The 20178-nt window shown below is 47.3% G+C and overlaps 1 protein-coding gene across 2 annotated transcripts; it reads left to right on the plus strand.

Annotated features, from left to right (window-relative positions):
• Positions 1–579: 579 nt before the first annotated feature.
• On the plus strand, positions 580–19597 carry CCDC22 (CCC complex scaffolding subunit CCDC22). Of its 2 annotated transcripts, XM_017671711.2 has the most exons (18): positions 580–770; positions 2058–2235; positions 6750–6882; positions 7634–7740; positions 7871–7937; positions 8042–8220; positions 14490–14603; positions 15799–15993; positions 16509–16571; positions 16657–16776; positions 17340–17459; positions 17548–17664; positions 17769–17870; positions 17956–18063; positions 18307–18402; positions 18650–18709; positions 18789–18863; positions 19291–19597. In XM_017671711.2, the coding sequence occupies exons 1-18, from the start codon at positions 721–723 to the stop codon at positions 19402–19404; spliced, it is 1998 nt and encodes a 665-aa protein (XP_017527200.2). In that variant the 5' UTR covers positions 580–720; the 3' UTR covers positions 19405–19597. The 2 variants fall into 2 exon arrangements, with proteins under 2 accessions (XP_017527200.2, XP_017527201.2); XM_017671712.2 differs by lacking the exon at positions 14490–14603.
• The last annotated feature ends 581 nt before the right edge of the window (positions 19598–20178 follow it).

The raw sequence follows: 20178 nt of genomic DNA on the forward strand, positions 1-20178 counted from the left end.
CAGAAACTGAGCCCTACATATACGTACAAATGATTTGTGACAAACGTGGCACTACTGAGCACTTGAGACAAGGTAGTCTTTGTAATGAATGGAGGTTACACAGATATTTACTATGTAACTATTCTTCGCAGTATGCACATATGTAGAACATGTTAAAATAAAGCATCTATTGAATGCATGAATACTAATAACTACAACTTACATAGTGCTTTCTTACTGTATTATGTGTTAGGCACATAGCACAATGTGCTTTACATCAATTGATTGTTTTAATCCTAGGAAGCAGGTACTATTAATAGTCTCATTTTACAGATAAGAAAACTTAAACAGGGAAGTTATGTAACGGGCCCACGGTTACACATTTAGCAAGTTGAGCTAAAGACTTGATCTATCATCTCTAGTCGCTTTGTGTTAAAGTCCCTGCTCACAATCACACACACACACTTTTTCCACTTGCAAGAGCCCGCGGGACTGCTGGGGGATGAACTACAACTCCCAAGAGTCATTGTTGCACTTTCAAGTCTGCACGCTCACATTCGCATCAGGGCGCCAGGCGTCCGGCGTATGCCGTACTCGCTCTCGAAACTACACTTCCCGACTCTCCCCGCGCATCCCGTGATACTCCTTGGACCGTGAGCGAGGAGCAGGATTTCAACAGCTGCACCTCTCTTACTCGGACCCGGCCCTGGACCCGACCGCGGACTCGGACACGGCTCCACCATGGAGGAGGCGGACCGGATTCTCATCCATTCTCTGCGCCAGGCCGGCACGTAAGGACACAGTCCCCGGAATGCCCACATCCGGGACTTCAGAACTCCGGACCCAGTCACCCGGGAATATTAAAACCCCGGATCTTAACATCCAGCGCTCCAACTTCCAGGACCCTAACAACCCCCCCACCGCCGCCTCCGATTCCCGCCCCACGCGCGCGCACACACACTCCCTGTCTCCCCCCTCTCCCTCTCCCACTCCCTCCCCCTCTCTCTCCCTCTCCATCTCCGCCTCCCTCCCCCTCTCCCTGCCCCCCTCCCTCCCTGTCCCCCTCCTCCCTGTCCCTCTCTCTCCCTCTCCCTCCCTTCCTCTCCCTCTCCCCCCTCTCCCTCTCCCCCTCTCCCTCTTCCTCTCTCACCCTCCCTCCCCCTATCCCCCTCCCTGTCCCTCTCCCCCCTTTCCTCCCCATCCCTCTCCATCTCCCCCTCCCTCCCTCTCCCTCTCCCTCTCCCTCTCCCTCTCTGACACTAAAGACCTTAAAACCTTGGAATCATAAGACCCTGGACCCTGAAATCTGTAGATCTTGACATCAATACCCTGGGATCTTTATCTCTGGAGATCATAAGACACCTGTACCCTGAGAACTAAGGAACTTAAAACTCCAGGACCCTGGCACTCAGGACTCCACAAATCTCTGGGACTGAATAGTTGGGAACCTTTAAACCTGGTTTCCCAACACCTGGGGCTTTTAAAACCCCAGGACCCTAAAATCTGGCAGCCTTAGTGCCTAGTGACCCTAATACATGAAGACTCTAGCTTTTTAGGACCTTGAAAACCCAGTATGCCAACATCTAGGGAGGCTGATTTCTGAATTGCTTGAAGCTATGAGGTCTTGATATCCAGGGATCTTGACATCCAGGGACCCTGACATTTGGAACTCCTGAAGACTCCAGCCCCCCAACAAATAGTCTCAAACTCTATGATCTCAATGTCTAGGGGCCTCTGACATGTAGAGAACATGAAATCTGGTGACCCAGAAACCCAGAGATCAGGCCACCTGGGCCTTTTGCCCTTCCCAGACCCCAGAAATTTGGGGCCTTTAAGCATAGGGAAATTTGAGACTTTTTTTGAACTCAGATCCCACCATTCTACACCAAGGTCCTAGGACCTAAGCACTTCCCCATTTTTTAGTTTTTCAAATGGAAGTCACCAACATCCAGGACTTGTCTGAACTGTGGCCATCCTCCCCTAGTACTAGGGCTTCCAGAAGGCAGCAAGTTCCAGCTTGATCCCTCTTCCTGACTGCTTCTCCCCTCCTGCATTGAGCCTGCCCACTTCTTCTTCAGGGCAGTTCCTCCAGATGTGCAGACCCTGCGAGCCTTCACCACTGAGCTGGTTGTAGAAGCTGTGGTCCGCTGCCTGCGAGTGATCAACCCTGCTGTAGGCTCTAGCCTCAGCCCCCTGTTGCCTTTGGCCATGTCTGCACGGTTCCGCCTGGCCATGAGTCTGGCTCAGGCCTGCATGGTGAGTGCCCTCCTCCCAATACACACAGCCTCTTCTTTCCTCCACAAAGTCACCAAGCTCCTTTGAAACTCTTGCCTTTCCTCTATGCCATCTCTCCTTGTGGCTTAACCTTCATTAGCGGTTAAGGTTGTTGGCTCTGTGGTCAAACTGCCTGAGCAGTTCAGACTCTATACCACTTGCTAACTCCGTGCTGGGCCTCAGTATCCTTATCTGTGAAATGGCAGTGATAGAAGTAGTGTTGTTGTGAGCATTAAGTTAGTTGATCCAGTTTGCACCTGGGCTGCCCCTGGCTCCCACATTTTAATTTTCCCACCAAGATTTTCCCCCTGTAGCATGCATTTACCAGTTCCAGAAAATACCTTGCTTGGGTCACACTCTCCTAGGTTAGTCACAGTGTACTCTTATTGGCCCAGCCTGGATCACATGGCCATCCCTATAGGGCACTGTGATTGGCTGTTCTTACAGGATCACTTGGAGGAGGGAGGGTTACCCAAATGAAGATACTCTGGTTAACTGAAACAGTGTCTTTGCTGCTTTCCCCCAGTGGCAGCCACCCACATCCTGCTTGTCATGAGAATCGTTCTCAAACTGTCTCTATCATAAAGTGCCTTCTGATGACACACTCAGGCCTCCCCGTTACAGAGCTCTGTCCAGTTACTATAGCGAGGGGCTCTAGTAATGTCATTTCTCCTGGCTCACTAGCTCTGAGACTTTGGGCCAGTCTCATAACCTATTTGGGCCTAAGTTTCCTCATGTGTTAGATGGGTGTAAGAATTGTACCTACCACAGAGGGTTCCTGTGAGGATTAGAAACAAGTAAATATGTGAAAAGCTGGATATAATAAGCTTTGTGTAAGTGGTATTACTAGTAGATAGGCCTGGTTTGGCTGCTTGCATGCCAGCAACCTGTGGCTACATAAGGAATGTAAACACGCCCAACATACCCAGTATGTGGTGGTAGAGGAACAATGGAGAAAGTAGAGTGAAAACTTCCATTTAGCACCAGGGGACAGGATGGGCAAGTTTCTTGAATTTGTACTTTGCTTATGCAGTTTCTGTCTCTTACTGATAGGCCTCAGAGCTCTGCATATCCCCTAGCTCTTAGACTCACCTAGTTCCCAGGACTTCTTAAATTCTTCTGTTTGGGGCTCTTGGTGGCCTTGGGAGGCAGGCAGTCTGTTGCTTTGCCTGTATTCTCAAGTCTTTGGCTGTGTACTCAGGGGTGGCAGTTTGTAAGAGGTAAGTTTAGTCCTCTGTTTGGCAGGAGGCAAAGGGGGAGATGTTGAGGAGAGGCTGGGGGTCAGGCTTTCCCTGGTTCTTTGTCTCTCCCCTCTCTCTGACATCCCCCACTGGATTTGGTGTTGACCCATTTTTGGTCATGCTACCTGTAGCATGGGGCAGAGAGGATGGCCTTTTCAGTGGTCAAACGGTTTATGTGAATGGCTGGCCCCAGAGCCTTGGTTTGCCTGCAGCAGGCAGCTTGGGTTTCTCTTAACCCAGTTGGGTGCTGCTGCTATAGCCCACCTTGGCTCAGTACTGCTGCCTTCTGGTGTCTGCCTCTTCATGTGCCCTACTCCTGGCACCACTTGAGCCACCCCTCAGCCACCTCCATATTTCGGTGTCTGTCATTTCACACCCCTGACTCCTGGAATGAGTTTCTGTATCAGTCACAACTCTTTGATTACAGGTGTTGGAAAAACCCAAAGTAAAGTAGCTTAAAAGCCAGTGGTTTTCACACTTTTGCCCACGACCCTGCAAAATAAATAAATTTTATGTTGTGGCCAGTACACACAAAGGCAGGTATGTAATAGTGATGTTTTCTGAGTGTGTACTTTATGCCAGGCACTGTAGTAACATGCTGTTAACTCATTTAATTCTCATGATGACTTTCTGAGGTAGGTACTGTTGGAATCCTTTTTTTCAGATGAGGAAAGTGAAGCACAGAGAAGTTAAGTGATTTGCTTGAGGTCACACAGTTGGTAAGAGGCAAAGCTTGGATTTGAATCCAGGAAGTCTGCTTTCAGAGTCCATGCCACTCTGACCAGCAACTCTGGCTGAAAAAGGCATTCTTTCTGGGCCTGTTCCTCAGTCCCCACCCAGAACCCTAATGGGCCCTTTTATTCTTTAAAGCAGCCACATAGGGAAAGTGCTATCAGCCCCATTTACAGCAGGAAACTGAGCTTCCAGGTGGTTAACTAACCAGTCCAGGGCCTTATAACCAGTAAATAGTACAGGCTGGTTTCAATCCTGACCTTTTTTACTCCAAAGGTTGGAGTCTCCTCTTAAAAATTTACTGACTGTTTTGAGTAGGTCATTTTATCAGTCAGGGTACAGTCCAGAGACAAACACTGGCAGTAATTTGAACAGGGGAATTTTTTTTGGTTTATTTATTTTTTTATTTTGGTATCATTAATATACAATTACATGAGCAAATTGTGGTTACTAGATTCCCCCCATTATCAAGTCCCCAGCACATACCCCATTGTAGTCACTGTCCATCAGCTTAGTAAGATGCTATAGAATCACTACTTGTCTTCTCTGTGCTATACTGCCTTCCCCGTGCCCCCCCATGTTATGTGTGCTAATTGTAATGCCCCTTATTCCTCTTCTCCCTCCATTCTCACCCCACCCCTAGTCCCTTTCCCTTTGGCAATTGTTAGTCCAATCTTGGGTTCTGTGAGTCTGTTGCTGTTTTGTTCCTTCAGTTTTTGCTTTGTTCTTATGCTCCACAGATGAGTGAAATCATTTGGTACTTGTCTTTCTCCACCTGGGTTATTTCACTGAGCATTATACCCTCTAGCTCCATCCATGTTGTTGCAAATGGTAGGATTTGTTTTCTTCTTATGGCTGAATAATACTTCATTGTGTATATGTACCACCTCTTCTTTATCCATTCATCTACTGATGGACAGTTAGGTTGCTTCCATTTCTTGGCTATTGTAAATAGTGATATGATAAACATAGGGGTGCATATGTCTTTTTGAGACTGGAAAACTGCATTCTTAGGGTAAATTCCTAGAAGTGGAATTCCTGAATCAAATGGTATTTCTATTTTTAGTTTTTTGAGGAACCTCCATACTGCTTTCCACAATGATTGAACTAATTTACTTTCGCACCAGCAGTGTAGGAGGGTTCCCCTTTCTCCACAACCTCGCCAACATTTGTTGTTGTTTGTCTTTTGGATGGTGGCGATCCTTACTGGTGTGAAGTGATATCTCATTGTGGTTTTAATTTGTATTTCACTGATGATTAGCAATGTAGAGCATCTTTTCATGTGCCTGTTGGCCATCTGAATTTCTTCTTTGGAGAAGTGTTCATATCCTCTGCCCATTTTTTAATAGGGTTATTTGCTTTTAGGGTGTTGAGACATGTGAGTTCTTTATATATTTTGGATGTTAACCCCTTGTCAGATATGTCATTTACAAATATATTCGAACAGGGGAATTTTAATATAAAGAATCATTAAGTAGGTAAAAGGTGGTTAACTATTGAAAGGGTAAAAGAGACCTCCAAGGTGTGACAGAAGTAGCATGGGATCTTGGGATGTCTCACTCGCATTTCAAACCATTTACCCTGTTACCCTTGCCTGTCTGCTATAAGGGAATTACTTTGATTAATTTCTTGTGTATCCTTCTAGGTTTTATTTAATGCAGATAGAAGCAAACATGAATATACGTTCTTATTTCCTCCCTTTTGTACACAGAAGAAATCATTAAAAAAACATACCTAGTTTCCTACCCTTTCCCCCCTAGCAATATATCCTGGAAACAATTTCATACCAGTAGAGATCTTAATCATTTCCCCCTTTTATAGCTGCATAGTAGTCCACTGTGTGTATGTACTGTACTTTATTCAAGCACTCTCCTGTACTTGGATATTTAGGGAGTTACAAATATTTTACAAGTAATGCTGTAGTGAATAATATTGTACATGCATATTCTTGAATTGTTGGACACATAGCTTCATGGTAAACTCCTAGAAGTAGGACTACTGGGTGGAAGCATATGTTGTTCTGTTAGATTTTGCCCAATTACCCTCACTGGGATTGTATAATTTTTACATTCCCAACAACAGTGTCTGAGAGAGTGCCAGTTTCTCCCTAGCCTTGCCCACTGTTTTGTCAGATGTCTGCCCTTTCAAGAGCTGAGGAATGGTATCTTGGAATAGTTTTTCCCCCAGCTTTGTATTCTGAAAAACTTACAAATATATATATATATTTTTACAATTTTATTTCTTTTTATGTATTCAGAAATACACATCTTCTCTTTTATGGCCTCTGGATTTTGAGTCAAAGGAATGCCACAGCTTTAATTTTTATTTCTTGATCTCTGTATCACTGACAGTGATCACTCTGTGGCTCTCCTGTGAGAGGCCTAGAGGCCTTGGGGAGCTAAGGGGCAGTTAAGAGGGTGGTGGTTGGTGAGAGTGGGAGCATTTGTGGTGTATGTCAAGGGTTTCCATGGTGGGAAGATCTTGCCTGCCCAACTGATAGGGGCCATCCTCCTCAATCATCAGGACCTAGGCTATCCCTTGGAGCTTGGCTATCAGAACTTCCTTTACCCCAGTGAGCCGGATCTCCGGGACCTCCTTCTCTTCTTGGCTGAACGTCTGCCCACTGATGCCTCTGAGGATGCAGGCCAGCCTGCAGGTATGGGGTGTCTAGGGTGTGGTAGGAGTGAAGAAGAGGGTGGTGCTGTAGGGGCCGAGAGAGGTGGAGGTGGTGAAAAGGTTGACTGGTGGGAGGGGGGACGGGGGTTGGATGCAGGGCAGGGGGAAGGGGACCAGGGCTTAGGCTGCCCCAGGTGGTCATTTGGTGCTGGGAGGGGCTCCTCTACCTCACCTGCCATCCTGCTTCCCCATGCTCACTCCATTCTAACCATACCAGCCAGCCTCTTTGGTGCTTTTCAGACATGCTGGGCACACCTCAGCCTCAGGCCCTTTGTATTTGCTGGATTATTCTTCCCCCAGGTATCCTGGCTCACTCCATTACCTCTTGGAGGTTCCCATTCATGTCACCTCAGGGAGGCCTTCCTCAGATTACCTTGTTAAAAATTACATCCTCTTCTCAACAGTCCTTATCCCCGTCTCCTGATTACCACCTGACAGTTTTCTATATAGTACTTATGGCCTTAGTCATGATCTCTACCAGCATGCCAGCTCCAGGAGGGCAGGGATGTTCATCAGTTTGTTCACTGAGGTATCTGGAGAGTGTAGAACAGTGACTGGCACATAGTAGGTGCTCAGTAAGTGTTTGTTGAATGACTGAGCATGAGAATGATAGCTAGATGGCTATGCATCTCTGCAGGGGTGGTCAGGGAACAATGGCTGCTTTCGCAGAGTATGCATTTTTGGAGTTGTGGCATTGTCACCTGATTAATACTCCCTCCCCAACCCCATAGGTGACTCAGCTATCCTCCTCCGGGCCATTGGCAGCCAAATCCAGGACCAGGTGGCCCTGCCCTGGGTCCCACCCTGCCTTCGCACTCCCAAGCTACAACACCTCCAGGTGGGACCTCCCAACACATGTCAGCATTGATTGTCCCCACCTTGCCTTCCTTGTCCCCATGAGGGTGCTCAGATTTTTGCCCCCCTGCTAGTAGTTCATCCTGGAGGTTCTGATTCTGTTCTCCCACCAGGGCTCGGACCCTCAGAAGCCTTTCCATGCCAGCAGGCTTGTTATGCCTGAGTTGAGTTGCAGAGGAGGTGAGGGAGAAGCTTTGGGGGGGGGCAGGCTGGGGAGAAGGGTAGAGGTGGGCCTGACCACGTGGCCAGGCAGGAAGGCTGGCTGACACTGTTCTTGTCTCCAGAGTCCCGGGAGTTCCAGGCGAGTCCCCTGCTGCTGCCAGCCCCAACCCAGGTGCCCCACCCTGCTGGGAGGGCAGCTTCACTCCTCGAATGCCACACCATCCAGCTCTGCCAGCACATGGGCTGGGACCACCCTGGGGATGACAACTGGGTCCACTGGGCACCCCGCCTTTCTGCTCAGGTATCACCCAATGCTTGGCTTCCTGCTGTCAAGGCCCCTGCTCACTGCTGCTCCCATTTCTCTCATTGGTCCTCTGCCCCTCTCCTTTCCCCACTTTGTCCCTCTCTTCTACCATCTCCCCTCTGTGTGCACCTACCTGGCTTCCCACCTGAAAGAACACTGGAGTCAGAAAGGCTGTGACCCTCGGACAAGTCAGTGTCCCTCCCAGAGCCTCAGTTTCCTGTTCTGAGACTCAGGTGGCTGCAGTGCCTTCCTCAGGGTAGCCTCCACTGAATTAGGTGCCCGAGGTTCCTAGCAACCGGAGCACTTAGGATTTGCTCACTTCCTCCCTGGCTCTACTGCCTTCTTTCCACTCCTGAGTCTCTCACTTTCTCTGCCTCTGCCATGTCACCTATGCTCATTTTTTCTGTCTAGATCTCTGTCTCTTCTGGTCACTGTCTTTCTCCTTCTGTGGTTTGCTAACCTTCTTTCTCTCCCTGCTCTCTGTCTTCTCATTTCTGTACTGTCTCTCTCCCCCTCTGTCCACCTCTGTAACTGTCTCTGTCTACTCTTGCCTCCTCCACTGCCATTTGTTCAGTCTTTCTCTCTGTCTCTCTTTTTTCATTCCAACACAGGTGTACAGAGAATATTCTAATGGATCCTATGTACCTGTCATCCAACTTCAGCTAAGCATTTCACCCATCTTCCTTCATCTGTTCTCCCCCAACTTTTTTTCTGTATTTTTTTTCCTGAATTTTTTATTAAGGTATCATTGATATGTACTCTTCTGAAGGTTTCACAAGAAAAACAATGTGGTTACTACACTCACCCATATTGTCGAGTCCCCCCCATACCCCATTGTAGTCACTGTCCACCAGTGTAGTAAGATGCCACAGAGTCACTACTTGTCTTCTCTGTGCTACACTGTGTTCCACATGACCTCCCCCACACCATGTGTACTAATCATAATATCCCTCAATCCCCTTCTCCCTCCCTCCCCACGTGCCCTTCCCTACCCCTTCTCCTTTGGTAATGGCTAGTCCTTGGAGTCTGTGAGTCTGCTGCTGTTTTGTTTCTTCAGTATTGCTTCGTTGTTATACTCCACAAATGAGGGAAATCATTTGGTATTTGTCTTTCTCTGCCTGACTCATTTCACTGAGCATAATGCCCTCTAGCTTCACCCACGTTGTTGTAAATGGTAGAATTTGTTTCTTTTTTATGGCTGAATAATATTCCCTTGTGTATATATACCACCTTTTCTTTATCCATTCATCTACTGATGGACACATAGATGGCTTCCATATCTTGGCTATTATAAAAAGTGCTATGATAAACATAGGGGTGCATATGTCTTTCTGATTCTGAGAACTTGTTTTCTTTGGGTAAATTCCTAGGACTGGAATTCCCAGGTCAAATGGTATTTCTATTTTTAGTTTTTTGAGGAACCTCCATATTGCTTTCCATAATGGTTAAACTAGTTTACATTCCCACCAGCAGTGTAGGAGGGTCCCCCTTTCTCCACACCCTCGCCAGCATTTGTTGTTCCTAGTCTTTTCTATGTTGGCCATCCTAACTGGTGTGAGGTGATATCTCATTGTGGTTTTAATTTGCATTTCCCTGATAATTAGCGATGTGGACTATCTTTTCATGTGACTGTTCGCCATCTGAATTTCCTCTTTGGAGAAGTGTCTGTTCATATCCTCTGCTCAGTTTTTAACATGGTTATTTGCTTTTTGGGTGTTGAGGCATGTGAGTTCTTTATATATTTTGGATGTTAACCCCTTGTCGGATATGTCATTTACAAATATATTCTCCCATACTGTAGCATGCCTGTTTATTCTGCTGAGGGTGTCCTTTGCTCTACAGAAGCATTTCAGTTTGATGTAGTCCCATTTGTTCATTTTTGATTTTGTTTCTCTTGCCTGAGATGTGCTCAGGAAAAAGTTGCACATATTTATATTCAAGAGATTTTTGCATATGTTTTCTTCTAAGAGTTTTATGGTTTCATGACTTACATTCAGATCTTTGATCCCTTTTGAGTTTACTTTTCTGTATGGGGTTGGACAATAATCCAGCTTCATTCTCTAGCATATAGCTGTCCAGTTTTGCCAACACCAGTTGTTGAAGAGGCTGTCATTTCCCCATTGTATATCCATGGCTCCTTTATTGTATATTAATTGACCATATATGCTTGGGTTTATATATGGGCTCTCTAGTCTGTTCCATTGGTCTATGGGTCTGTTCTTATGCAAGTACCAAATTGTCTTGACTACTGTGGCTTTGTAGTAGAGCTTGAAGTTGGGGAGCGTAATGCCCCCCCTTCCTTCTCAGGATTGCTCTGGCTATTCGGGGTCTTTCATGTTTCCATATGAATTTTAGAACTATTTGCTCTAGTTTGTTGAAGAATGCCATTGGTATTTTGATTGGGATTGCATTGAATCTGTAGATTTCTTTAGGCAGGTGGCCATTTTGACAATATTTATTCTTCCTGTCCATGAGCATGGGATATGTTTCCATTTATAGGTATCTTCTTTAATTTTTCTCATGAGTGTCATAGTTTTCAAGGTATAGGTCTTTCACTTCCTTGGTTAGGTTTATTACTAGGTATTTTATTCTTTTTAATGCAATTGTGAATGGAATTGTTTTCCTGATTTCTCTTTCTGCTAGTTCTTCGTTAGTGTATAGGAATGCAACAGATTTATGTGTATTAATTTTGTATCCTGCAACTTTGCTGAATTCAGATATTAGATCTAGTAGTTTTGGGGTGGAGTCTTCAGCGTTTTTTATGTACACGATTATGACTTCTGCAAACAGGGACAGTTTAACTTCTTCCTTACCAATCTGGATGCCTTTTATTTCTTTGTGTTGTCTGATTAATGTGGCTAGGACCTCCAGAACTATGTTGAATATAAGTGGGGAGAGTGGGCATCCTTGTCTTGTTCCCGATCTTAAAGGAAAAGCTTTCAGCTTCTTGCTGTTAAGTATAATGTTGGCTGTGGGTTTGTCATTTATGACCCTTATTATGTTGAGGTACTTGCCCTCTATACTCATTTTGTTGAGAGTTTTTATCATGAATGGATGTTGAATTTTGTCAAACGCTTTTTCAGCGTCTATGGGAATGATTGTGTGGTTTTTGTCCTTTTTGTTGCTGTGGTAGATGATGTTGATGGATTTTTTATGTTGATGGATTTTTGAATGTTGTACCATCCTTGCATCTGTGGAATAAATCCTCCTTGATCATGATGGATGATCTTTTTGATGTATTTTTGAATTCAGTTTGGTAATATTTTGCTGAGTATTTTTGCATCTATGTTCATCAGGGCTATTGATGTGTAATTTTCTTTTTTTTTTGGTGTCTTTGCCTGATTTTGGTATTAGAGTGATGGCGGCCTCATAGAATGAGTTTGGGAGAATCCCCTCTTCTTCTACTTTTTGGAAAACTTTAAGAAGGGATGGGTATTAGGACTTCACTAAATGTTTGATAAAATTCAGCAGTGAAGCCATCTGGTCTAGGAGTTTTGTACTTAGGTAGTTTTTTGATTACCAGTTCAATTTTGTTGCTAGTTATTTGTCTTTTCAGATTTTCTGTTTCTTCCTAGGTCAGCCTTGGAAGGTTGTATTTTTCAAGAAAGTTGTCCATTTCTTCTAGATTATCCAGTTTGGTAGCATATAATTTTCCATAGTATTCTCTAGTAATTCTTTGTCTTTCTGTGGTGTCCATAGTGATTTTTCCTTTCTCATTTCTGGTTCTGTTTATGTGGGTAGACTCTCATTTTTTCTTCATGGTTAGGAGTTTATCTATTTTGTTTATTTTCTCGATGAATCAGCTCCTGCTTTCATTGATTTTTTTCTATTGTTTTATTCTTCTTGATTTTATTTATTTCTGCTCTAATCTTTATTATGTCTCTCCTTCTACTGACTTTGGGCCTCATTTGTTCTTCTTTTTCTATTTCATTAATTTTGAATTTAGACTGTTCATATGGGATTTTTCTTCTTTCCTGAGGTAGGCCTGTATTGCCATATACTTCCCTCTTAGGACGGCCTTTGCTGCGTCCCACAGATTGTGTGGTGTTGCATTATTGTTTTCATTTGTCTCCATATGTTGCTTGATCTCTGTTTTTATTTGGTTATTGATTGATTGATTATTTAGGAGCATGTTATTAAGCCTCCATGTGTTTCTGGGCTTTTTTGTTTTCTTTGTGTAATTTATTTCTAGTTTCATGCCTTTGTGGTCTGAGAAGCTGGTTGGTACAATTTCAATCCTTTTGAATTTACTGAGGCTCTTTTTGTGGCCTAGTATATGACCTATTCTTGAAAATACTACATGTGCACTTGAGAAGAATGTGTATCCTGTTGCTTTTGGTAGGAGTGTTCTGTAGATGTCCATTAGGTCCGTCTATTCTAGTGTGTTATTCAGTGCCTCTGTCTCCTTGCTTATTTTCTGTCTTATTGATCTGTCCTTTGGAGTGAGTGGTGTGTTGATATCTCCTAAAATGAATGCATTGCATTCTATTTCCCCTTTTAATTCTGTTAGTTTTTGTTTCATGTATGTAGGTGATCCTGTGTTGGGTGCATAGATGTTTATAATAGCTATATCCTCTTGTTGGACTGACCCCTTTACCATGATGTAATGCCCTTCTTTGTCTCTTGTTACTTCCTTTGTTTTGAATTCTATTTTGTTTGATACAAGTACTACAACTCCTGCTTTTTTGTCCCTATAAGTTGCATGAAATATCTTTTTCCATCCCTTTACTTTCAGTCTGTGTATGTCTTTGGGTTTGAAGTGAGTCTCTTGTAGGCAGCATATAGATGGGTCTTGTTTTTTTATCCATTCAGTGACTCTGTGTCTTTTGATTGGTGCACTCAGATCATTTACATTTAGGGTGGTTATCAATAGGTATGTACTTATTGCCATTTCAGGCTTTAGATTCATGGTTACCAAAGGTTCAAGGGTAATTACCTTACTATCTGACAGTCTAATTTAACTCACTTAGTATGCTATTGCAAACACAACCTAAAGGTTCTTTTTTTTCCTCCTCCTCCATTCTTTATGTATTAGGTATTATATTCTGTACTCTTTGTCTCTTGATTGACTTTGGGGGTAGTTGATCTGATTTTACATCTGCTTAGTAATTAATTCTTCTACTTCCTTTACTGTAGTTTTATTTCCCCTGATGACAGCTATTTGGCCTTAGGAACACTTCTATCTATAGCAGTCCCTGCAAAATACACTGTAGAGGTGGTTTGTGTGAGGTAAATTCTCTCAGCTTTTCCTTATCTGGAAATTGTTTAATCCCTCCTTCAAATTTAAACGATCATCTTAATGGGTAGCATATTCTTGGTTCAAGGCCCTTCTGGTTCATTGCTTTAAATATATCATGCCACTGCCTTCTGGCCTGTAAGGTTTCTGTTGAGAAGTCTGATGATAGCCTGTGTGGTGTTCCTTTGTATGTGATCTTTTTCCTGTTTCTGGCTGCTTTTGATACTCTGTTCTTATCCGTGATCTTTGCTGTTTTAATTATTATATGTTTTGGTGGTGTCTTTCTTGGGCCCCTTGTATTGGGAGATCTGTGCACCTCCATGGCCTGAGAGGCTATCTCCTTCCCCATATTGGAGAAGTTTTCAGCAATTATCTCCTCAAAGACACTTTCTATCCCTTTTTCTCTCTTTTCTTCTGGTACCCCTATAAGGCGAATATTGTTCTATTTGGATTGGTCACAATTCTCTCTATATTCTCTCATTCCTAGAGATCCTTTTCTCTCTCTGTGCCTCAGCTTCATTGTATTCCTTTTCTCTAGTTTCTATTTCATTTACTATCTACTCTACTTCACCTAATCTACTTTTAAATCCTCCTGTTGTATGTTTCATTTCAGATACTGAATTCTTCAACGTTTGTATCTCATTCCTGAATTCCTCCCTGAGTTGAATATTTTTCTGTACCTCCATGAGCATATTTATGATTTTTATTTTGAAATCTTTTCAGGAAGATCGATGAGTTCAGTTTCACTTGGGCCTTTTTCTGGTGTTTGTGGGATTTTGGTTTGAACCAGGTGCCTTTTACATTTCATATTTGTATGTGGCACCCTCTAGCGCCCAGTAGCTCTACTCTCTGGAGCTGCTCAGCCCCTGGAGCGATGGCTAGGGTCGCAGGCCAGCGTTGCTGGTGCCTGTTGGAGGAAAGAGCTCTTTCCTGCTTCCCGGCTGCTGTGCCTTTCTCCACTGCCAGGACCAGTGGGCTGACTGCACAGGTGTAAACCTCTATGCTTTGCATTTGTTGGTGCCCTTCGCAGGGCCTCCCTCTGGCTGGCCTGATGCCAGGGCAGGGGCTGCTGGTTTGCGAGCCGGTGCCGGCCGGCTGGGAGGAAGGCGCAGCTGGCTGTGTATCACTGTGGGAGACCTTGGAGGTGAGTAGCCAGTCAGGGGATGGAGCACCTGAAGCTCCTGAAGGTTTCAACCTTTTGGGCATGGTGTGCCTGGACAATTTTGTCCACCTGTCTTTTCTCCTGAGCAGCAAGCTCTGTGCAATACTTGCCCCTTTAGCAGCCCTCTCGCTGTTAGGAAATCTCTCAGACTGCTCACCTTTCTTTTGTCCCAGAGCAGCCAGATGTGGATCCCTGTTTTCCACAAGCAGCTGGAATCTCAGTCTCTCCAAGTGTTCTGCCTATCTTAGCTTTCCAACTCCAGTAATCTCCAGAGCACCATGCAGTGTAGGTTCGTGCTTGCAGAGCAGATATTCAGGGCTCGGTGTTCAGCAGTCCTAGGCCTCCACCCACTTCCTGCTCCGTTTCTCTTCCTCCTGCTGGTGAGCTGGGGTGGGAGAAGGTTTTGGGTCCCACCAGATCACTGCTTTGGTTCATTACCCTGTTCTGTGAGATCTGTCCTTTTCTCCAGTTTATGCAGTCTTCCACAGCTTTCTTTCCTGTTGCTCTTTCAGGATTAGTTGTATTAACTATAGTTTTGTATTATATGTGGTTTTGGGAGGAGGCCTCTGTCTCACCTCTCATGCCTCTATCTTTCTTTTTTCTGTAATTTTTAAAGCAAATCCCAGACATCTCAACTCTTAAGTACTTATGTATACATCTTTTAACTCCTAAGGGCATTTGCTTTTTTACTGTAACCCCTGGGCCATTTTCACATGTAACAGAATTAACAACAATCTCTTTATACTATCTAACATTGAATTCATAATCATATTTCCTCAGCTATCTCAAAGGTGTATCTGTTTTTGTCTCTTTCTCAGTGCTAGTCTCTGCTTCCACCCTGTTCTTTATCCAGCACCTCTGACTCTGTTCCCACATAGCCTTTCAATGTCATTTTCTGATTTAGGGGCTGCAGGCTTACTTCTCTCGCTTTTCAAAGCCTCCTCCAGTGTGGGCAGTGCTGAGTGGAGAGCAACGTAGCTATGAGGAAGAGGGTACCCTATTCTGGGGGAGCTCCCAAACTGGTGGGTCAGTAGAATGGATCTGGCCCCCTTGGGAGGCCAGAAGGGTGTGTGTGACTTATTGGGAGCACATTGCCATGTGGCTCCTTAGAGGAGCCAGGGCTTTGGATGCCCTGCAGGCTGCAGACTATCTGGTTTGCCCCACCCTCTCTCTCTAGGGAGATACACGGACTCAGCGACAGCGGCTGCAGAAGCACCTGGCTGAGCAACTGCGCCAGACCTGGGGCCGACTGGGGGCCCCCCCACTAGCCCGAGACCTGGGAGAGCTGTTGCAGGGCTGGGATGCTGGGGCCAAGACTGGCACTTCCAAGGGCTCCCGCTTCACACATTCAGAGAAGTTCACCTTCCATCTGGTGGGTGGGCCTAAGTGGACATAAGGTGTGCTTAAGGGAGTTAGACAGGCTCGGAGGATATCTTTATGTTCAAACACCACACTTTATCCACACAGAATCCTGTGTTCCTACTGGGCATGCCCTCTCCCCACAGGGTGGGGTACCCCCAGGGGTCTCTTGGCTTCTCGGGGACTTCAGTGGAGAAAGGGTAGAGGGGTGGGAAACATGAAGAGTGTTGGGGTGCTCTGTGTAAACCCCAGCTTTCCCCAGGCAGTTTTCTATGGACATATCTTCTCTCCTTGGATAGTTACCCAGTGGGGCCCTCATCCTCATGGGCTTATGGGTAGGAGCTGAGTCAGGGTCAGGGAGTTTTCTTTATGAGCAAACACTGTAGCCTAAGGTCACAAAGGGTGACTTGATGCTTACATGTTCACACTGTGCCAAGTTGGCATGGTTACAGTGCTGGGAGGACACTTTGTGGGTGTGTTGAGGCTGGACTTCTGCAATAGCCGGAGGGTCCCCTTCCACTCCCCTAGGAACCTGAGGCCCAGGCAGTGCAGGCATCTGATGTGCCAGCCACCTCCCAGTGGCCTGAACAGGTGAGCAGAGCAGTGGAGGGTGGCCTGTGTCCTTGCCTGTCTATTGGGCTTGACACCCCCACTGTGACTGGCCTGTGCCTCCCAGGACACATGGGCAGCTCAAGAGCAGGAGCTGGATTCTCTTCAGGAGCAGCTGCAGGTAGTGAACTGCAACATTGAAAAGGTTGAAGCCAACATGAAGATTCTGGGAATCAACTTCACACAGGTAGGGGGTGAGGTGGGGAAAGGGCTGGGGTAACAAGTTGGGTCCAGAAGGCTTAGAGGGACTTGAGGGGTCTGAGAGGTACTCTGTAAGTATTTGCAGATGTCAGAAGGGTTCGTGGGGGATATTGGGGACCTGTGGAGTTCTTGAGGGTTCAGAATTGGTGGGGTTAAGAAGGGGATGTAGTGTCAGCAGGTCAGACCTGTACGGTTAGAGATATCTATCCATGGGCATCAGTTGGGCTTGTGAGCCTGAAAATCCGGAGGGGGTGAGTATCTTGATGGCATCTCTGTGGGCATGATGGGGCTTTATGGCCAGGGGCATGTGGATCATCAGGGCTCCTGGGGGTCAGGGTGTCAAGAGGGGCCTGTGGGTGCCTGTCACTGCTTCTAGGTCTAGGTTGCTATCCAGAGGGGGTTGAGGGTTAGATAGGAGCTAGAGGGATGTGTTGTTATCTATGGGGGCTCGGGCTCGGCCAGAGCTTTGCAGGCTCAGTGGGGGCTGGGGAGCTGTGGCATGTGGCTGGGCTCCCCCACTGACTGGGAGTGGGGGTCACGGGATGCCAGGTGGAGATGGAGTGTCGGCAGAGTGAGCTCAGCACTGCACAGCGCAAGCAGACCCTGCTCCTGAAGAGCCAGGCCGTGGAGCTGCTGCCCAATGGGGCTGCCAACCTCACCAAGCTGCAGGTGGGGCTGCCACTGGGGCTGAGCTGGGAGGTTTGTAAGTTGGAAGGGCCCATCTCATGTGACATGTACCCCTTATTGCCACACCCAGCTTCTGGTAGAAAGTAGTGCCCAGAGGGTCATTTACTTGGCGGCCCAGTGGGAAAAGCACCGGGTCCCACTCCTGGCTGAGTACCGCCGCCTCCGAAAGCTCCAGGATTCCAGAGAGGTAGGTTGTATGGTCCTGGGCCATGGGTGGGGCAGATCTGGTCCCTCCGTGGGGGACCATCCCCATGCTTTGCTCACTGTCTTCTACCCATGGGGCCTTGGCAGCTGGAATCTTCCCGGCGGTTGGCAGAGATCCAGGAGCTGCACCAGAGTGTTCGGGCAGCTGCAGAAGAGGCCCGCAGGAAGGAAGAGGTCTATAAGAAGCTGGTAAGTTCCATGCTGGGACCCTGGTCAGCTTCGAGTGAGTGGGGTGTGGTTTCTATAGGGGAGTGCCTGCTGTGTCCCTGCCTAGGTGTCAGAGCTGGAGACCTTGCCCAGAGATGTGTCCCGGCTGGCCTATACCCAGCGCATCCTGGAGATTGTAGGCAATATCCAGAAGCAGAAGGAAGATATCACCAAGGTGAGCCATCATGGCTGTGAAGGGTGGGCCATATGGGCAGACATGCTCGAGGGGCAGATGTGTATAGCATGGCCTCGTGGGGACTTCCCACCCTCTGAAAGGCAGAGCTATCTTGTTGCACAGTCCACTCCAGGCCCAACACAGTGATAGAGGCCCTGTCTGGATGTGAGTGCATGTATGTAAATGCCCTCAGCTGGCCGGCCACCCCAGACACGGGCTTATGGCTATGGTGGTCTCTGCCAGATCTTGTCTGACATGAAGGAGTTACAGAAGGAAATCAATGCTCTGTCTGGAAAGCTAGACCGGACGTTTGCGGTGACTGATGAGCTTGTGTTCAAGGTATGGGGCGGGCTGGGCCAGGTGGAGGGGCAAGGTGGGGCTGGACTGCTGCCTGCCCATCTGCTCGGGCTGGCATGGGCCCGGGCCCTGTGTGAGCCTTGTGGGGACAGTGCTGCTCAGGCTTGGCTTTGCTCTGTGGAGGATGAAGTCAGTGGGAGAGGGTGGCCTTGTGAGGTCTGGAGGTGGTATGTGTGGGGTGGTGGTGCCAGCCCACTGATACCTTTTGAGGCCCCTCCTCTCTGTTCAGGATGCCAAGAAGGATGATGCTGTTCGGAAGGCGTACAAGTATCTAGCTGCCTTGCATGAGGTGAGGGGAGAAGCTTGTCTGGGGCTGGCTGGGGAGGGGCAGGGTTGGGGTGCAAGCTTTCTGCTTTTGCTGTCCCCAGAACTGCAGCCAGCTCATCCAGACCATTGAGGACACAGGAACAATCATGCGGGAGGTTCGAGACCTTGAGGAGCAGGTGAGGCCTGGGGGTGGGAGGGGAGCCCAGGCAGGCCAGAGGACAGCTTGTCAATGTATACCCAGAGAGGCTGTGGGACCAGACAGCCTATGGCTGGAGTCCCAGCCCTGCTCCTTAGTCATCGTGTGTGTGGCCTATTCTGAGCCCCAGCTAATGCCCTGAGGGTCCTCACACCTGCCTCCCAGGGCTGTTTTTGGCAGAGGCTTCAGCTAGAGTATGTGGTGGGTCATTATGCCACATAGCAAAGGATGCTCTCGGTGGACACGTGATGCATGCAAAGGCCTCAGATGGGACAGAGCAGGCTATCATTGGTGGGGGTGGGAGGAGCACAGGAGGGGGGCTGAGTGGCCGTAACAGAGGGAGAGTGGTGAGCAGGAGCTGGGAAGGGGCCCCCCACACTGAAGGGGTGCAATTCACACTGCTTTAGATCGAGACAGAGATGGGCAAGAAGACTCTTAGCAACCTGGAGAAGATCTGTGAGGACTACCGAGCACTTCGTCAGGAGAATGCTGGCCTCCTGGGGTGGGTCCGTGATGCCTGAGAAGCCCCCAGGAGAGGTCTCCCCACCTCCATAGGCAGTGACTGGGGGTATCGAGTTCCTCCTACTGTAGCCTTTGCCCCAGACCCTTGCCCACCTGACCCCAACCCTTACCTGGGGTGCTCACCCAAAGTGTGGGAGCTTGGCTTCAATTTATTGGGAAAGGATCCCAAATAAATGAGGGGTTCTGTCTGCAGTCTAAGCTTAGGCATGGATAGGGGCACAGGGCTCAGGGCTGGGGCAGGGGGTGGGTGGCAAGTGAGACATGGGGTGCATGTGGCCAGCCTGTGTGGCTGTGCGTGGCCGTGTGGGACTTGGGAGACCCACTGGGGCAGTGTATGCATGTGAGATTTGCAGGTGAATTCTAATGGGCTGCATGACTGAGCGTCCATGTTGGGAGCTGTGTGAGACCATGTGTGACTGGCATGTGTCTCTTTGGCTTTGTAGGACCTGAGATCCTGAAGGTATCCAGGTTGTTTCTGTCGGGTGTCTGGGCACAGCCTTGTGTGACAGTGTAGCTGGACGCTGACTATGGGTGTGTGCTTTTGCCTCCATGGGATGACAGGACTGTGCTTGGGTGTGATTGTGTGACTGCAGATTTGAGGTCATCTGAGTGTACTGGGGCAGGCTTTTTGTGTTTTGGGGGTTTGTCTTGAGTCCAAGGGACAGAGCTGTGGCTGTCTGTCTTTTCCAGCCCCGAGGTTGCCTGTGAGAGGGACTGAGGCAGACTGTGGGTGTGGTTAGTGGTGAAGGCTCAGTCTGGCTGGAGAGCCTGTT

Source organism: Manis javanica, chromosome X (genome assembly GCF_040802235.1).
Source record: "Manis javanica isolate MJ-LG chromosome X, MJ_LKY, whole genome shotgun sequence".
Taxonomy (NCBI): domain Eukaryota; kingdom Metazoa; phylum Chordata; class Mammalia; order Pholidota; family Manidae; genus Manis; species Manis javanica.